The 17876-nt window shown below is 31.5% G+C and overlaps 4 protein-coding genes across 4 annotated transcripts in view; 3 read left to right on the top strand and 1 right to left on the bottom strand.

The window, feature by feature from the left end:
- Positions 1–127: 127 nt before the first annotated feature.
- LOC148193352 (cellulose synthase-like protein E1) lies at positions 128–6887 on the top strand. The gene is made up of 8 exons (XM_088099405.1): positions 128–423; positions 526–853; positions 967–1107; positions 1210–1344; positions 4698–4910; positions 5056–5283; positions 5358–5705; positions 6327–6887. The coding sequence occupies exons 1-8, from the start codon at positions 152–154 to the stop codon at positions 6885–6887; spliced, it is 2226 nt and encodes a 741-aa protein (XP_087955531.1). The 5' UTR covers positions 128–151.
- Positions 6888–11284: 4397 nt separating this feature from the next.
- Positions 11285–15082, top strand: LOC148193351 (cellulose synthase-like protein E1). The gene is made up of 8 exons (XM_088099677.1): positions 11285–11694; positions 11797–12124; positions 12238–12378; positions 12492–12626; positions 13044–13256; positions 13408–13635; positions 13877–14224; positions 14380–15082. Exons 1-8 carry the CDS (start codon positions 11423–11425, stop codon positions 14926–14928), a joined length of 2214 nt encoding a protein of 737 aa, XP_087955803.1. The 5' UTR covers positions 11285–11422; the 3' UTR covers positions 14929–15082.
- A 2089-nt stretch (positions 15083–17171) lies between these two features.
- LOC148193350 (uncharacterized) lies at positions 17172–17854 on the top strand. The gene is made up of 3 exons (XM_088098104.1): positions 17172–17337; positions 17435–17497; positions 17587–17854. Exons 1-3 carry the CDS (start codon positions 17202–17204, stop codon positions 17847–17849), a joined length of 462 nt encoding a protein of 153 aa, XP_087954230.1. The 5' UTR covers positions 17172–17201; the 3' UTR covers positions 17850–17854.
- A 7-nt stretch (positions 17855–17861) lies between these two features.
- The window catches only part of LOC148193349 (spermidine copper dependent amine oxidase 1-like), a 12619-nt gene continuing 12604 nt past the window's right edge, over positions 17862–17876 (bottom strand). Inside the window, exon 13 of the mRNA XM_088099404.1 lies at positions 17862–17874. Within this exon, the coding sequence (XP_087955530.1) occupies positions 17862–17874 (13 nt within the window). The remainder of the gene's footprint in view (positions 17875–17876) is intronic.

Raw genomic sequence — 17876 nt, 5'->3', positions numbered from 1 at the left:
TATATTTTAAAAATACACTGAAATTAGTTAGAAGATTAGATTGAAATTTTAATAACTCGTGACAGATCATCGTTTGTGGCCGTATAAGAAAGAGGATTAACTCCATTCCACATGCAGAACAAGAAGACAGAAGAGTGAGTTAGAAGGCGCAATGGGGAGTGGTGAACAACAGTCGTTGTTCGAGACTAGGAAAGACAGAGCAAGACACATTCGGAGGGTCTATGCTGTCTCTGTGTTTGTGGCCATATGCTTTGTCTGGGCATTCAGACTCAGCCACATACCCGCAAATGGGGAAGCTGGCCAATGGGCATGGCTTGGTTTGTTTCTTGCAGAACTCTGGTCTGGCATCTATTGGCTCTTTTATCAAGCCCTCCGCTGGAACATGGTCTTCAGAACAACCTTCCCCAACATACTCTCTCAAAGGTTCATCTTTTCCACCTTTACTATACAAAACTTGTACAACAACCCAAACTTCCATGTTCCAACGTAACTACTCATCATTTTGTGTGTGTTTGAATTTGGCAGATATGAGAGTAGGTTGCCGGGAGTGGACATCTTTGTGTTCACGGCGGATGCTGTGGTGGAGCCACCGCTGATGGTGATTAATACGGTGTTATCTGTGATGGCTTATGACTATCCGGCTCAGAAGTTGAACGTGTATCTCTCAGACGATGGGTGTTCGGAGATAACCTTTTATGCACTTTTAGAGGCTTCTTCCTTTGCCAAGCATTGGATTCCATTCTGCAAGAGATTTAAGCTGGAACCGAGGTCACCTGCTGCCTTTTTCAACAACACTCATGCCTCAACAAAATCACACGATCATATCTATGTCAAACACTTGGCAACCATCCGTGTATGCACATATTCACCGTCACTTTTCTTTCTACTTTCATCTCGATTTCATACAATGTGCTTTGAAGACTCTGTATTCCTTGTCACAACGATGTTCTTGAATTTTATTTGCAGAAACTATACGAAGAAATGAAAAGGCGAGTAGAAGATGCAACCAAGTTGGGTGTACCCAGTGAAGCACGCTCTAAGCATAATGGGTTTTCCCAATGGGAGAATTCATATTCCTCACGACGTGATCACGACACCATTCTTCAAGTAGATTATTTAACATTCTAAAACTGTGTTTGAGAGAATCACATGTTAAATATTTTCGACTGTCTAGTAACTTGGATGCATGTTTGGTGTTGTGGTTAACAGATAGTTCTGCATAAGAACGATTTGCATGGGTCAAAGGATGAAGATGGATGTATTTTGCCAACATTAGTGTATATGGCTCGTGAAAAGAGACCTCAATATCATAGCCACTATAAAGCCGGAGCTATAAATTCATTGGTAGTTACAACCCTTTCATTTCTTAAAGAAAAATCTGCATGGAGCATGCATCTCAATTTATGTTATAAAAACCTCTAACTTAAAAATATGCGTAAGCAACTTAATTAGATGGAAAATGTTTGTTCGACAACAATATTTTGCCAACTTTTTGACAACGCCACGTGGCATTGTTTCATTGATTGGTTTTAAAAGGCTTTTTTAAAAGGTGGAATTTGTTCAGAAGGGCAATTTTGGAATGAATTTGGATAGAAACTCCTTTTAGCAGTTTATTTTTTCAGATTCACTTGCAGTTTGGTTTTCTCAACTCTCTCTCCACCATTGAAGCTTCCATCTCTCTCCACCATTGAAGCATCCATCTCTCTCCACCGTTTGGGTTCTCTTCGTTCCTCGCTTTTCTTCACCACCATTGAAATGTTGTTTCTCTCTCCCTTTTGAGTTTGAGTTCGACTTTTCTTACTTCGTTTCTTGGGTCATTTGGTCACTGTCGAGGATTTTGTCTCTCTCTCAATTTCCCCATTTTTTGATGCTGTGACTGTGGGCTCGTTGGCGGTATATATCCCTCATTTTGGAATTTTGTTGATTTTGGCGTGCATTGTCGTTGGCGACATTTTCGTGGTTATGTAAGTCTTTGGCTTTTGTCTCCCATTGTGGTTGGCGGTATTTCTCCCAAGGTTTGGGTTTTCTCACACACACCGTAGAGGTTGGTATCACCAAGGTTTGGGCTTTTTCGCACACACCATTGATTCATTACCAAACTTCACATTAGAAGTTGTAGAAACCATCAACCATGACCAACAAGGGTCCTTCATTCATAAAATCTTAAAAACACTCATAACAAACAAAAAACAATCATGGGGAGCGCGGTTGTCACACCTGGGTAGCACAGATCAGCTTTCAGTACAAAACTGCAAATTTAACCTGGTAATCGAATACAACCTTTCTTTAAGCGATTACAAGTGCATGTCTCCAGTGTGTATGGTGCAGGACCTAACCTGCGTTGCTAAGACCACCTAGGATGGGTCTTCCCTACACAGAAGACTTACTAAACTTCACACTACAAGTTGTGAAAACCATCAACCATGACCAACAAGGGTCCTCCATTGACAATATCTTAAAAAGACACTCACAACAAACAAAAAACAATCATGGGGAGCGCAATTGTCACATTTGGGTAGCGCAGATCAACTTTCAGTACAAAACTACAATTTTAACCTGGTAATCGATTACAACTTCTCTGTAAGCGATTATAAGTGCATATGTCCAGTGTGTATGGTGTAGGAACATGTTAGCTCATTGAATTGTTGAGAAAAAAGGAAAAATTCAACAAAAATAGAGAATGGGGAGCAGTGTTCATATAGCTGGGGAGTGCAGTTGAAGTTTCTGTACAAATTACCCTTTTTCCTCTGGTAATCGATTATAGGGGTCTTGTAATCGATTACCAGAGGAAAAAGGGTAATGTGTACAAAAACTTCAACTGTACTCCCCAGCTAGATGAACACTGCTCCCCAACTCTGTTTTTTTGAACTTTGCTACTTGTTTTGTTCTTAACTTTCTCCACCGAACTCCAAATGACTTGATTCTTGTTTTGTTGGAATCTAGACTCAAAGAGCTTTCCAACAAAACAAGAATCAACTCATTTGGAGTTCGATGGAGAATGTTATGAGGAAAACAACCAGCAAAGGTCAGAGGTGGTAGAAATATATAAAACGTTAACTTTAAGGAATTAACTGCACCTACTCAGATGTCCAAAAATTATAAATTAGTAGTCATTGGAAAGATATTTGAGTCTACTTTCTAATAAAAAAAGAATCACATCATTTGGAGGTCTGTGGAAAAAGTTATGAGCAAAACAACCAGCAAAGGTCAGAGGTGGTAGAAATATATAAAACGTTAACTTTAAGGAATTAACTGCACCTATTCAGGTGTCCAAAAATTATAAATTAGTAGTCATTGGAAAGATATTTGAGTCTACTTTCTAATAAAAAAAGAATCACATCATTTGGAGGTCTGTGGAAAAAGTTATGATTAAAATAGTCAGCAAAGGTCAAAGTTGACAGCATGGGTTATGCACCTCACCTCAATTGGAGAAAACCACCTATAGGTGTTTGAACCAAGGTAGTTCAAGTTCATGACAGTTTTTGCACAACTCGTAGAGGAAGAAGTTATTAACTTCTGCAATCAATTTGATCGACAACCATCTTCTTAAATTACATTTCATTGTATACTGTTATGTATCTTTTCATTTCAAAACTTGTTGTTTCGTGAAATGTCATTACGTTTTTTTATTAATGTATGTGCTTTTTAATATTGTTATAATTTTTCATTACTCAATACCCTTCATTATTTCGTTTATATTTGTTTAATATTGAAGTATTCCAACTTGAAGTGTTCCATTAATGATCCATCCATAAAACCTTCAAAAGACAGTCATAACGAATCCAAAATATTACTGGGGAGTGCTTAAGCCACGTCTGGGTAGCACTCTTCAACTTTCGGTACAAAAGGAGATTTTTCTACTGGTAAGCGATTACCAGCTCCCTGTAATCGATTACAACAACATCAGTTCTTTGTCAATGGTGCAGGAACTCACCTCTCAACCCAGAAACACCTTAACTTGGTCTTTCAATGATGACGAACAAACAACTGCAAAAATGGAGGAGGGAGAACACTGCTATGAAGAGAGAAGTTGAAATGAAATTCAAATCCCTAAAATGGAGAGAGAAGACAGTGAAAAGGAGAGAAGATAGAATTCGAAAACGAAGAGGGCAGTTTCGGAATCCAAACTTCAACCCATTCTAAATCAGATTTTAAATTAAAAAAAACATTCAAATTCGACCAATTAAAACTTGACACGTGGCGTTGTCAAATCTTTGTCAAATTGGCGTTGTTGGAATATCGCGATCCTAATTAGATTTACTTCAGCTAAAACAGATAATTCTATCCACCCAATGAAACTCACGGGGTTAAAACTTTGTTTGGTACTACAAAAGAAATAGCAAACAAGTAATATGACCGTATTATTTTCAAATCATATAGAATAATAATATTTTGCCAACCATTATTTTAATAATTACTTATGTTATAATAAAATAATAACATAAATATTTAAATTAATCAGATAATTTTTTAAATATTTTCGTGAAATTGGTATGTAAAACAAGAATTGTTAAAATATAATTATTCTACAGTTGGTGAATGACCTCGTATGATATTGTATAAGTTATTTACATTGACACATAAATGTCAATGATACATTGTCTATACATAAGTATTGCCTAATCATGTGGGTCAGTACTTTACGAAATATTATTCTGTCCTTGAATATAACATTATTTTCTTTGACCAAAATGTAGCTAAGAATATCGTCAAAGATTAGCAGAGGGAAAATCATTCTATTTCTGGATTGTGACATGTATTCAACAAATTCACAATCAGTGAGAGATGTTCTATGTTTTTTCATGGATGAACACAAAGGCCAAAGAATTGGTTATGTGCAATTGCCACAATATTTTGACAATATTGGTCAGAATGATCTGTACGGGAATGCTCTATCAGAAACTATGCAGGTGAGTTAGATCTTTTTTAATGATCATATAATTTAGTGAAAATCATATATATAATAATAATTTCTTTACTTCAGGAATAAAAAAGCAACTGAAATCACAATGAATATATATTAATTAATTTCACACTATCTCTATCACTTTGAAGATACACCTCCATGGTGAAGATGGTCTGGGTGGCCCTTTGTGCATCGGAACTTGTTGCCTTTTCAGAAGAGATGCTCTTTGTGGGAAGAAGTTTAATAATCAAGAAGAAAATGGCTGCAATGATGAGAGCGAGAAAGAAGTGGTTGAAGTAAACATGCAAAAACTAGAAGAAGAAGCAAAGGCTTTAGCAAGTTGCACCTATGAGAAAAATACTCTGTGGGGGAAAAAGGTGATTCATTCATCTCTTTTTCTACTTTGCAATCACAATCAGTATACTGATATAATGAATTTCTGTTACTGCAGATTGGCCAAGTATACGGATGTCTTGTGGAGGATGTGATAACAGGGTTTCGGATACACTCACAGGGATGGAAATCAGTGTGTTACAATCCTCCAAGAAAGTGTTTTTTAGGTGTTGCACCAACCAACTTGCTTCATACACTTGTTCAACAGAAGAGATGGGCACAAGGTGACTTACAAATTTTGTTATCTGAGTTCAGACCAACATGGTACGGTGATGGAAAGATCAATTTATTCCTACTATTGGCATATGAGTACACTATGTGTTTTGCAACCATTTCCTTGCCAATACTATATTACTCCATCATCCCTTCACTTTATCTACTTAAGGGCATTCCCTTGTTTCCAAAGGTAATAAACACCTCCTGTTCTCATTAAGAAAAATGATACTTTGAGACCCATAATTCTTTTACATTTATTTGATACTATCTTTTCTTATTTTTTATTTTCTTCTTTTTCGAAAAGAGTAATGGTATCATGATTCACTTTTACATTAATTTAACACGGAGTATAAAGATAAAATGGTCATAAAAGTATAAACTTTTATTTTTGAAAAATGTCACCTTAATTTTTTACCTTCATTTGACACTATCCTTCTTTACTTTTTATTCTCTTTTTTTTCGAAAAAGATACAAAAGTTTACATTTTTATAACTATTTTACCTTTGTACTATGTGTCAAACGAATGTAAAAGTTTGGCATGCTACCATTACTCTTTATTTTTTTAAGAAAGAATAAAATAAAAAGTAAAGATAGTGTTAAATGAATGTAAAATATTTAGGTGTGTCAAACAATCATTTTTCTTTTGAAAAACTCCAAAAATTAACTCTTTTAAGATTATTTTATCCTTATTATATGTGTTACATTTATTATGTGTCAAATGAATGTTAATGTGTGTCATGTTACCTTTAATTTCTGACTAAATACTAACATATTTGAATATTTTCTCTAAATGACATATGTGGTTGGACAGATGTCAAGCTCATGGTTGATACCATTCGTGTATGTCATTGTGGGGGAAACTATTTATAGTTTGGTTCAAAGTTTGAGTATGGGAGGATCAATCCAAGGTTGGTGGAATGGTATAAGAATATGGTTGTACTTGAAAACAAGTGCCTTTTTCTTTGCCTTCGTAGACGGCATCTTGGGATTCTTTGGATATTCAAATTCATCCTTTGTAGTCACAGCAAAGACCATAGAAGATGATGCTGCACAACGTTACGAGAAAGAGATCATGGAGTTTGGAAGCTCTTCTCCTTATTTCACTGTTCTAGCAACACTTGCATTGCTCAATCTGTTTTGTTTGCTTTCAACTTTAAAGGATTTTGTCCTTGCCAAAAGTGCTTTTTCTGGAGAGCAAATGGCACTACAAGTTCTTTTGTGTGGCGTTTTGGTTGTCATCAATTCTCCCATATACCAAGCCATTTTTCTGAGGAAAGATAAAGGTAGAATTCCAACCTCTCTATCTGTTAAGTCTACTGCATTGGCTTTCACTGCATGTGTCTTCTTCAAACTGTTCAATTCAGTAAATTGATGCAGTCTTTGCACTTCATTATTTTCCAACTATGTTTAGCTTTGCATTCAAATAAATGTATTTTATTATGAGATTATTCCATGTTATTTCTTTATTCTTTCATACTTATCTCTCCATAATCAACATAACACCAAATCAAAGACAAATGAATATATATTAAGAATACGAGAACCAGAATTTCGATAGAAATTTGCTTGCTTTGTAAAAAGTGTTTATAACTTCTTAATTACTAACATTCTTCAAAGAAAATAAATCATGTTAACATGGATTTATTGACTATATCTTGACATAATATACACGTAATTTTTTTATTGAGTTTAAATAATCAACACAACAAAAATTAATAAAATAAATTAATGATAAAATTATATTTGCATTAAAATGTTATTAAAAAATCTGTTTCAAAATATTATTGGTCATAGTAAAATATATACAAACAAATGTAATATGTGTTTTACATTTGCATTATGGGCTTGAGAATGTAATCATGATGTTATTTCAGTAAACATATACTTAAAATCAAGTATAAGGTTTCCTTGCATCTCCTCGTAATATTTGTACATAGCTGAAATTAATTACTTTTAATTTAAATCATGAGGATTTTTTATAATATTTTAAACACTTGTTTATTTTATTATTGGCAAATATTATCTTACTGACTTGGATATCCGTCATTCAATGGTTTCTGGGACCTTATAAAAGTGTAATATATCATCTTCAACATTTAGATTGGTCCCAAATTTCAAATGAAAAATTAAAATATTTAATTTTACTCTAGTTTGAGAAGTATTACTAAAGAATTAGCGTTTGCAAAAAGCAAGACATCAGAGTATCTAAAAGAATTACAAATTTTCCACTTAAAATTCAAATCTCTATCTTTTGGGCATAACTATATATTAATAGAAAAGTAAAGAGAAAAATGTAATAGTAAAGATGATTGTGATATATAACTGAAGAATGACAACAACCAACACAAGTAAATGTTAGATACAAATCAAAGAAGTGAGAAATATGATCAGAGATTGATGGTAAAACATATGCAGTATTACCATTAAAATAATTTTGATATTTTGTTGTTTGTTTCTACAATTAAGGTGAAAACCAAATAGTGTGATAGATTTGCTTAGCATATTTATAAATATATAACTTCTAACTAATTTGAGATTTTTTTTTCTCTAGTCCAATTTTTTGGTTAGATAATTCTCTTTATCCATTTTCAAATTCAGTAATAAACATATTAAATTTGTGCTAAAAATATATATAATAAATATTTTTAACAAAAGTAATTTATTTTTAATTGATTACTATTCAAAATTAAAATACGATTTCAAAAATAAAAATACAATAAATAATTTTAATAGAAACTTTCTTTGTAAATAAATATGTTACTTTATTAGTGTTTTAAGAATTTTTTTTTCTGTAACTTTAGAGTAAAAAACATTTTTACAATTTCATATCCAAGCGATTTAATAATTAATTTTAATTGAAAAAAGCGTTTGTTATAATGTTAATCAAACATTAATTTGATTGTTATTGAAGGTGAGTTTTTCAAAAATAATATAACACTATTTTATATACAAAATAAAAAAAAAACTTAACAAATATTTTGTAGACAGAATAAAAATAAACATAAAATTTAGAAACTGATATATTAAGATGTTTGAAGTTGCATTTAAAAGAAAATAGAAAGTGTTAAGTCAAAGTACATTTATGAAATATTATAGTAGTAAAGTCAAAGAACTTTTTAATTATGGTAAGAAAATTATAAATTAGGTAAAATGAGGTTTCACGGTCAAACATAAACTTTACACATATACATATATTTATTACCTAAAAATGAAAATGGTCTTTAAAACACATACTAATGCAATAATAGACTGGTCCTTAATAATTTAAACATATTCATTACGGTTTAAGGCGTTTGTGTCATTTCTAATAAAGTTTTAAATTATTATGCCATTTATAGTTGTTTTATTTTATGTATATTATAGTTTTGTTATAATTATTTTTTTCTTTATATTAATTAAATAAGGACAATTAAAATATTAATATTATTATAATATTCAAATTTAAAAATACCCAGATAAAAATAAATATTTCTGTTCAAAAATCGATAATTGAAATTAAATATTTTTGTTGAAAAATGGATAATTGAAAAGAAACAAGTATATTTTGAACCTAGAGATGATCTCTCTCCCACGGCATCTCACCTCCCCCACCAAATATAGCCTCTGCACCGACCTCTATCAATTTAGAAACTAATTGCTAACTAATATGCTTCAATATTTATTTATTTACTTTAATATGACATGAAAATAAGCATTTCAAAAATAAAGAACAAATCAATATAAATAAGGAATAAAAAGGTGAAATTTTCATTTACGTTATATTACACGAAAAGAATAAATTACCGATATAATAAAGTACATTTTACTTACAAATTTTATTAACAGATTTAAAAATTTAATTATTAATAAAAATACTGTGGGTAATGAATTTATTAATAAAATCTATTGGTTAATTAGAATTTTTATTATCCACAAATGTATTTATTGATAATATCTGTTGATGAATTCCATTAATAATTTATAAGGTTTATTATTGATAGATATTTTTTTAATAAAATTCATGAATAAAATGAGTGTTAAAAGTTTTTATGGTGAACTTTGATGATGTTGTGAAAACTTAATTGATAATAGATTTTTTTTGAAGTCATACCTCAATCCATTAGTATTTAAACTTTTTGAAATTTTGTTGATGAATTTATTGATAATTCAATTTTTTAAAATACTTTTGGTAAAATAATTGTCTATTTTATCGTTAAATTTAACAAGATATTTGTTATAAAATAATTAAAAATAAATGAAAAAAAGAAAAGAATAAAAAGGAAGAATAAGAGAGATGGAACAGAAAGAGGAAGAAGAAAATGAAAAGAAAAGAAAAAAATTACAAATGACAATCATGGATGTCACTGTGACAAGCCGTGAAAGTGACAGTGAGGTGGAATTAGTGGCTGCGGAGGAAAACAGGAAGAGAAAAAAAAATTGAAGAGTCGAATACAATAATTACAACCACAATGAAATGGAGGTGAGAAGAAAAGGATAACTAAATAAACAAAGAATAAAAAAAGAAAAATGAGGAGAAGGAAAAAAAAATACTTAATTATAATATTTACTAATATATATGACTGATGATTAAAATTCATCTATAATTATTGATGAATATTTTATATTTATTGAGAAAATTTATCAATAAACATTTTACTAATATATTTTTAACACTAATAAATTTAATTTATTAATATATATGTTTGTAATTATCAACAAGTTTTATAATGTTTTTGTAACTATCAACAAATTTTATCGTTTTGATAAATTATTTAGAGTTATTTTCTTAGTGTAATCTTAATATAGTTTTATCAATTTAAAAGATAAATTCATAATAAGTTTTATAATGGTTATTTATGATACACACACACATATATATATATATATATATATATATATATATATATATATATATATATATTATTATTTAGTGTATATTAAATGTCAATAAACTTTTTTTCTTCCTATAAATAATTTTCTGTTAAAAGACGGATATTGTACAACCATTTCAAATGATTATTATTTTCCATGTTTAACCACCATTTTCAATTATAATTTTTGTAAAAAGTACAACTGTTGTATGTGTTACATATCACAAAATAAAAAGTCAAGATATTTGCTTCTTAGAAAGTATGTTTTATCTCTAATAATGTAAATAAGAAAATATTATAAAAATGTAAATTAGATAACTTATCCATACTATTATATAAAACGATTTTTTTCCACGTTTTGTTTCCTATATTTTAAATAGACGTTCAATTGTACACTCGAAACACCTTACATATAATGCAATATTTAACATTTAGTTTATAATAAAAACGAATTTCTCTTTGGATTTTTTTTGTATTTCTTAAATTATTGCTGGCTATTTTGGAGTTAGTATGCAAGTTGAATTTAGTGATACCCATTGAATGATACTTTTAATCTACAATATCGATGGGGACTATTGAAAAGGAACTTCCCATCAGAGTATACGTACGTTTTGTTTTTGTCAATGTTTTAATTTGTTCCGATTACTGACTTTTTCATCTACAGGACACACCTTTAACTCTACAAACGAAAGCACTTTCACAATTATTATTTATTTTTCAACACATCACAAATCTTATAATTATTATTTTATTAATTTCTCACAATATTTAATTCCAAATATACTCTTCATCATATTATTTTATTAATAAACTAACTCTGTCCTATCGTTATAAACATAAACACGTGACTTTTAGTCCCTGGCGGTATGTGTTGATCACTATGTATCATTGCTGATATTCGTCAGTGCACTCGTCACCTTCGTTTGGAGTCTTCGTGGTACCGTCAGTGTAGCATCCATCACTCATAACAGATCATCGTCTATGGCTGTATAAGAAAGAGGATTAACTCCACTCAACGTCGACATCAAGAACACAGAGGAGTGAGTTAGAAGGCGCAATGGGAAGTGGTGAACAGCAGTCATTGTTCCAGACTAGGAAAGACAGAGCAAGACACGTTCGGAGGGTCTATGCTGTCTCTGTGTCTCTGGCCATATGCTTTGTCTGGGCATTCAGACTCACCCACATACCCGCAAATGGGGAAGCTGGCCAATGGGCATGGTTTGGTTTGTTTCTTGCAGAACTCTGGTCTGGCATCTATTGGCTCTTTTATCAAGCCCTCCGCTGGAACATGGTCTTCAGAACAACCTTTCCCAACATACTCTCTCAAAGGTTTATCTTTTCCACCTTTACTATACAAAACTTGTACAACAACCCAAACTTCCATGTTCCAACGTAACTACTCATCATTTTGTGTGTGTTTGAGTTTGGCAGATATGAGAGTAGGTTGCCGGGAGTGGACATCTTTGTGTTCACGGCGGATGCTGTGGTGGAGCCACCGCTGATGGTGATTAATACGGTGTTATCTGTGATGGCTTATGACTATCCGGCTCAGAAGTTGAGCGTGTATCTCTCAGACGATGGGTGTTCGGAGATAACCTTTTATGCACTTTTAGAAGCTTCTTCCTTTGCCAAGCATTGGGTTCCATTCTGCAAGAGATTTAAGGTGGAACCGAGGTCACCTGCTGCCTTCTTCAACAACACTCATGCCTCAACAAAATCACACGATCATATCTATGTCAAACACTTGGCAACCATCCGTGTATGCACATATTCACCATCACTTCTCTTTCTACTTTCATCTCCATTTCATACAATGTGCTTTGAAGACTCTGTGTACCTTGTCACAACGATGTTCTTGAATTTTATTTGCAGAAACTATACGAAGAAATGAAAAGGAGAGTAGAAGATGCAACCAAGTTGGGTGTACCCAGTGAAGCACGCTCTAAGCATAATGGGTTTTCCCAGTGGGAGAATTCATATACCTCACGACGTGATCACGACACTATCCTTCAAGTAGATTAACTTTCTAAAACTGTGTTTGAGAGAATCACATGTTACATATGATCGTTAAGCAATATTTCTAACTGTCTTGTAACTTGGATCATGTTTGGTGTTGTGCTTAACAGATAGTTGTGCATAAAAACGACTTTCATGGATCAAAGGATGAAGATGGCTGTATTTTGCCAACATTAGTGTATATGGCTCGTGAAAAGAGACCTCAGTATCATAGCCACTATAAAGCCGGAGCTATAAATTCATTGGTAATACATATAATTTCAACCCTCCATTTCTTAAAAAATAAAAATTTGAAGGGACAATGGATTCTCAATTATTTTTAATCATAATTCTTTGACACCCAATAAATTTTTACATCTATTATATGTGTGTGTGTGTATATATATATATATATATATATATATATATATATATATATATATTTTAAATTAGTGGAACAACTCTTAAACCCTATACTAATATGTTTGGATTTTTCTTTTTCCCTCAAGAGAACCAAAATTTCAAATTTTAGTTGACTTAAATTACGATAAATTGTTTTCTTAAAAATAAAACTGAACTTAATTTTTTAATTAAACTTAATCACACGTCCGTAACCTTTCACGAAATATTATTGTATCCAGAGTCATTGAATATAACATTATATTTCTTTGACCTGTGTGTAGCTAAGAGTGTCTTCAACTATTAGCAATGGGAAAATCATTCTAATTCTAGATTGCGACATGTACTCAACCCATTCTCAATCAGTGAGAGACGCTCTATGTTTCTTCATGGACGAAGATAAAGGCTCAGAAATTGCTTACGTGCAATTTCCGCAAAGTTTTGATAATATTGGAAAGAATGATCTCTACGGGAATTCTTTATTTGAAATTCTGCAGGTAAGTTAGTTAAAAATGTGTTGAAAATATATAATTAATTTTGATGAAAATATGTGTAGTAATTTTCTTTCTTTAAGCATAGATAGCATTATTATGGTGAATACTGATGTTTCGCTAAAAGTAATTTTACACTGTCTTGATCACTTTGAAGATAGACCTCGCTGGCACAGATGGTTTTGGTGGCCCTATTTTCATTGGAACTTGTTGCTTTCTTAGAAGAGAGGCTCTCTGTTCGAACAAGTTTAGTGGTGAATACAAAAATGATTGGAATGATGAGAATGAGAATGAGGTGACTGAAGTAAACTTGCATGAACTAGCAGAAAATTCAAAGGCTTTAGCAGATTGCACTTATGAGAAAAATACTTTATGGGGGAAAAAGGTAATTTAGTAATCTCTCAACACTTTCACGTTCACAATCATCATCAAAAGAAAAATATTTTTTTAACACCCTAATTTCTTTTACATTCAAATTACACTACCATTCTTTATTTTTTACTCATTTTTTCAAAAAATATCAGAGTTTACACTTTTATAACCATTTTATTCATATATTATGTGTCAAATGAAGATAAAAGTGCCATGATACGTTACTCTAATCAAAATGATTTGTTTTGTTGTAGATTGGTTCAATATATGGGTGTCTTGTGGAGGACGTGGTAACAGGGTTATGGATACAGTCACAAGGATGGAAATCAGTATACTGTAACCCATCAATAAGAGCTTTTTCTGGTATTGCTCCAACTAACTTACTTCGCTCACTGGTTCAATTGAGAAGATGGGGTGAAGGTCAATTGCAAATTTTGTTTTCTGAGTTCAGACCTAAATGTTATGGTCATAACAAGGTCAAATTAGGCCTACAATTGGGATATTTGCATTATAACACCTTTGCAATCACTTCCTTATCAGTACTATATTATTCCATCATCCCTCCACTTTATCTCCTTAAGGGCATTTCCTTCTTTCCAAAGGTATGTCCTTTTCTCACAAAAATCACAACTTTACAGCATTTTCTTCTCTCAAACTCCACATCAAACACAAACTCACATTCTAAATTACTCAAAATTTATGGTTCAGCAGTTAATTAATGTTGCTAATATTTGTGCTTAATCTATTGGTTCAACAGATGTGTAGCTTATGGTTCATACCTTTCGCATGTGTAATTGTTGGGGAAATTGCTTATAGTTTGATTGAGGGTTTGAGTAAGGGAGGATCAATCAAAGGTTGGTGCAATGGTATGAGAATGTGGTTGTACGTGAGATCGAGTTCCTTTCTGTTTTCCTTGTTAAGTTTCATCTTAGGATTCTTTGGACGTTCAAATTCATCATTTTTACTCACGTCAAAGGTCACAGAAGATGATCTTGCTCAACGTTACGAGAAAGAGATCATGGAGTTTGGAACCTCTTCTCCTTATTTCACTGTTCTAGCAACAGTTGCTTTGCTCAATCTGTTTTGTTTGCTTTCAACTTTAAAGGATTTGGTCCTTGAAAAAGGTGCTTTTGTTGAGAAAATGGCATTACAAGTTCTTTTATGTGGATTTTTGGTTTTTATCAATTTTCCCTTATACGAAGCCATTCTTATTAGGAAGGATAACGGTAGAATGCCAACCATTCTTTCTGTGAAGTCTACTACATTGGCTTTCACTGCATGTGTCTTCTTCAAACTATTCAATTGAGTAAATTGATGCAGTCTTTGCTTTTATCCTCTGATTGGCAAAGATATTTGTTTGCATTATTTTATCTCAATATGTTGTCTTTCCATTGAAAAATATGTACTTATTGCCATACTATTAATCTGAAATGGAAAGAAATGTTCAACTGCAACAACAATATGCTTTTGTTTGCAAGTGATTTTGTTTGCCACTTGTCTTTTTATCATCTCTTGCTCAGTGTAGCTTTCAGCAGAAGAAGGATGGTTAACATCCCATTCACAAAACTTTTGTAATTGGTTTTAAAAGCTGCAGAGAGATTGCATATATAGAGCTAAATAAATCAAGTTTTAATGGAACTTTTTGAAGACTTTCAATTCGTTCATATATATTCTTATTCTTTTATAGGTTCTCTGTTTTTGGAAACATAGATATGTTTTCTGATAAGTTAAATAATAGCTATCAGAAAATAATATAATCTCTTTTTTCAAGAAGAAGTATAACTTTATGCTTTTTTATGCACGAGAAACGTAAGTTACGGTTAACAATTTGTTTTAACAATTTTTTTACAATAAATTATGAATTACTATTTTATTAGTTTGTATATTTAAAATCGTTTTCATCACAAGTTATTATATAAACAGTTATAAAATAAAGTTGTTAAAAAATATTTTTCTATTGATAATAATAAATAAAAGATTTCACTCTCCTTTCTTCTTTTCTTTTTTCTATTTTTTATCTCAATATGTTCTATTTTTTCCCACGTACGAAGCCATTCTTATTAGGAAAGATAAGGGTAGAATGCCAACCATTCTTTCTATGAAGTCTACTACATGGGCTTTCAGTGCATGTGTCTTCTTGAAACTATTCAATTGAGTACATTGATGCAGTCTTTGCTTTTATCCTCTAATTTGCTTGCATTATTTTATCTCAATATGTAGTCTTTCCCTTGAAAAATATGTACGGTTATTATGAACTTATAGCCGTTTGGTCCGTTCGCTTATCTCGATAGTAAGAATTAATGTGTAATTAATATTATAATGACTATTAACGAGTAATTAAAGTTTGTATTAATAATCATTAAGAGGTAATTTAATTAGTGAGTATCAAAATGTGTTCTGCATATCACCTCAATACCCTAATCGGTCACTAAAACGCGATTATTCTCCTCCCATTTCAGTATAAACATGTACTGTTGTCATACTGTTAATATGAAATGGAAAGAAAAATTTGCCACCTGTCTTTTTATCATCTCTTGCTCGGTGTAGCTTTCAGCAGAAGAAGGATGGTTAACTTCCCATTCACAAAGCTTTTGTAATGGTCGACCTGCGTCACAAACTTTTTTTTCTCTCACTTTGCATACGCACCATGAAGAAATTCTGATTTAAACTGTATTCATCTAAAAATTCAGACAATCATAATCTGAGGGAAGAGATGATGAAATGTAATTGATGAAAATCTTAGTCATTGAAAAGAAATAATATAGCAATGTGAATACGATGATGAACGATTTTCCGGAGAAAAGAGATATTCCAGGAAAAAGAGGAGAAAATTTAAGATGGAAATGGTGTTTTTGGATAAGAGGGAGAATTATTTGTAGTGTAGATATATTAGAGAACTCAGTGTTGAAAAAAAGGAGTAGCAACTTCAAATGGGAAAGGAAGAAACCCATCACAACCAAGTTTATCAAATGATGCATCAAGGATAAAATATATCTAAGTTGAAATAATAATGATAATACTTTAAAATAATATTAAAGTATGATGTAATAAAATATCAATTCAAATATATTTAAAATTTTAAAACAACATTTAAATAAAATTAAATGTAAGATATAAATTTAAATAAATTTAATCTTGGTAAAAATATTTTTAAAAATATTAATTTTAATAAAAATATTAATATTATTTTTAAAAATATTATTCTAATAAAAATTAAATTTGATTTTAATTTAAAAAAATTCAATAATTGAATTAAATTAAAATAGTAAATATATTGATTAAATTGAGATTTTTTCTATCACACTCTCGTGTATAACACTCATTTTCTAAAATTAAAAAAATAGAATTGTATCACATTTTCTAAAATAGAAATATTCGAACAAATAAAAGAATCAACTGAGAATATTTTACTTAATAATTTTTTATGATTGAAAGAATTATATATTTTCTTTTTGGAATTTTGATTTGATGGTTTATTCTTAAAATTAAAAAAAAATAAAAATAAAAACCTTTATTATCCAAAGCATACCCAAAGAAAAGACTACGAAATTAAGAATCAGTAGTCGAAAGAATCTAAGCATGGCGCAGGTGCTGTACATGGCTTTACCTGTCCCCGCAAAACCCCGCAAAGCTGCATCCTCATCTTCTTCTTCCAAGCCATTGAAGCTTCCCCGTAGAAGCCGCTCCACCAACATATCCATTCCTACTGTCAAAGGTAACAACAATCAAAGCATGCTTTTTCATCTCCTGCTACAATGCTCCTACTTCATTCAATGCTTCTTTCACTATTGAATAAAAACTGAAACTTTCAGGCAGTGGCAAACGTTTGCTCAAACCCCAGAAGCTGAATTTAGAGGTTTCTCCTCACAGAGCTGGTGCATCCACTTTTTCCCTCATCGTCGTGTGTGCTTTGAAAGAAAGTGGAGTTTTTTATTTGTTGGTCTGGTTTTTGTCGATGTTGTAGTTTCAGCGGTGAGATTGATGCGAATTGAGCTCGGTGGTGCTTTTGCTGACCTTCTCAACGAGAAAGGGAAAGGTTCTGGTGAAAACGAGATGGGATATGTTCAAAGAACGCTCGGTTTTCGCACTCGGGAATTGAGTCATCATGACCTTAGATTGGTTAGTAATTTAGTTAGTTATTACTTTGAACCCTTTGAATCCTTTCTGTGCTTGCTTCACAACTTACATTGCAAAATGTTCTTTCTTATATTTAAATGTTCTCTTTAATATCTAACAACTTCAAGATTGGATGCT

Source organism: Vigna umbellata, chromosome 9, assembly GCF_029865625.1.
Source record: "Vigna umbellata cultivar VRB3 chromosome 9, Vumbellata_1.0, whole genome shotgun sequence".
Classification (NCBI taxonomy): Eukaryota; Viridiplantae; Streptophyta; class Magnoliopsida; order Fabales; family Fabaceae; genus Vigna; species Vigna umbellata.
The sequence above is the reverse complement of the archived record's forward strand: the minus strand, read 5'-3'. Positions and strand labels throughout refer to the sequence as shown.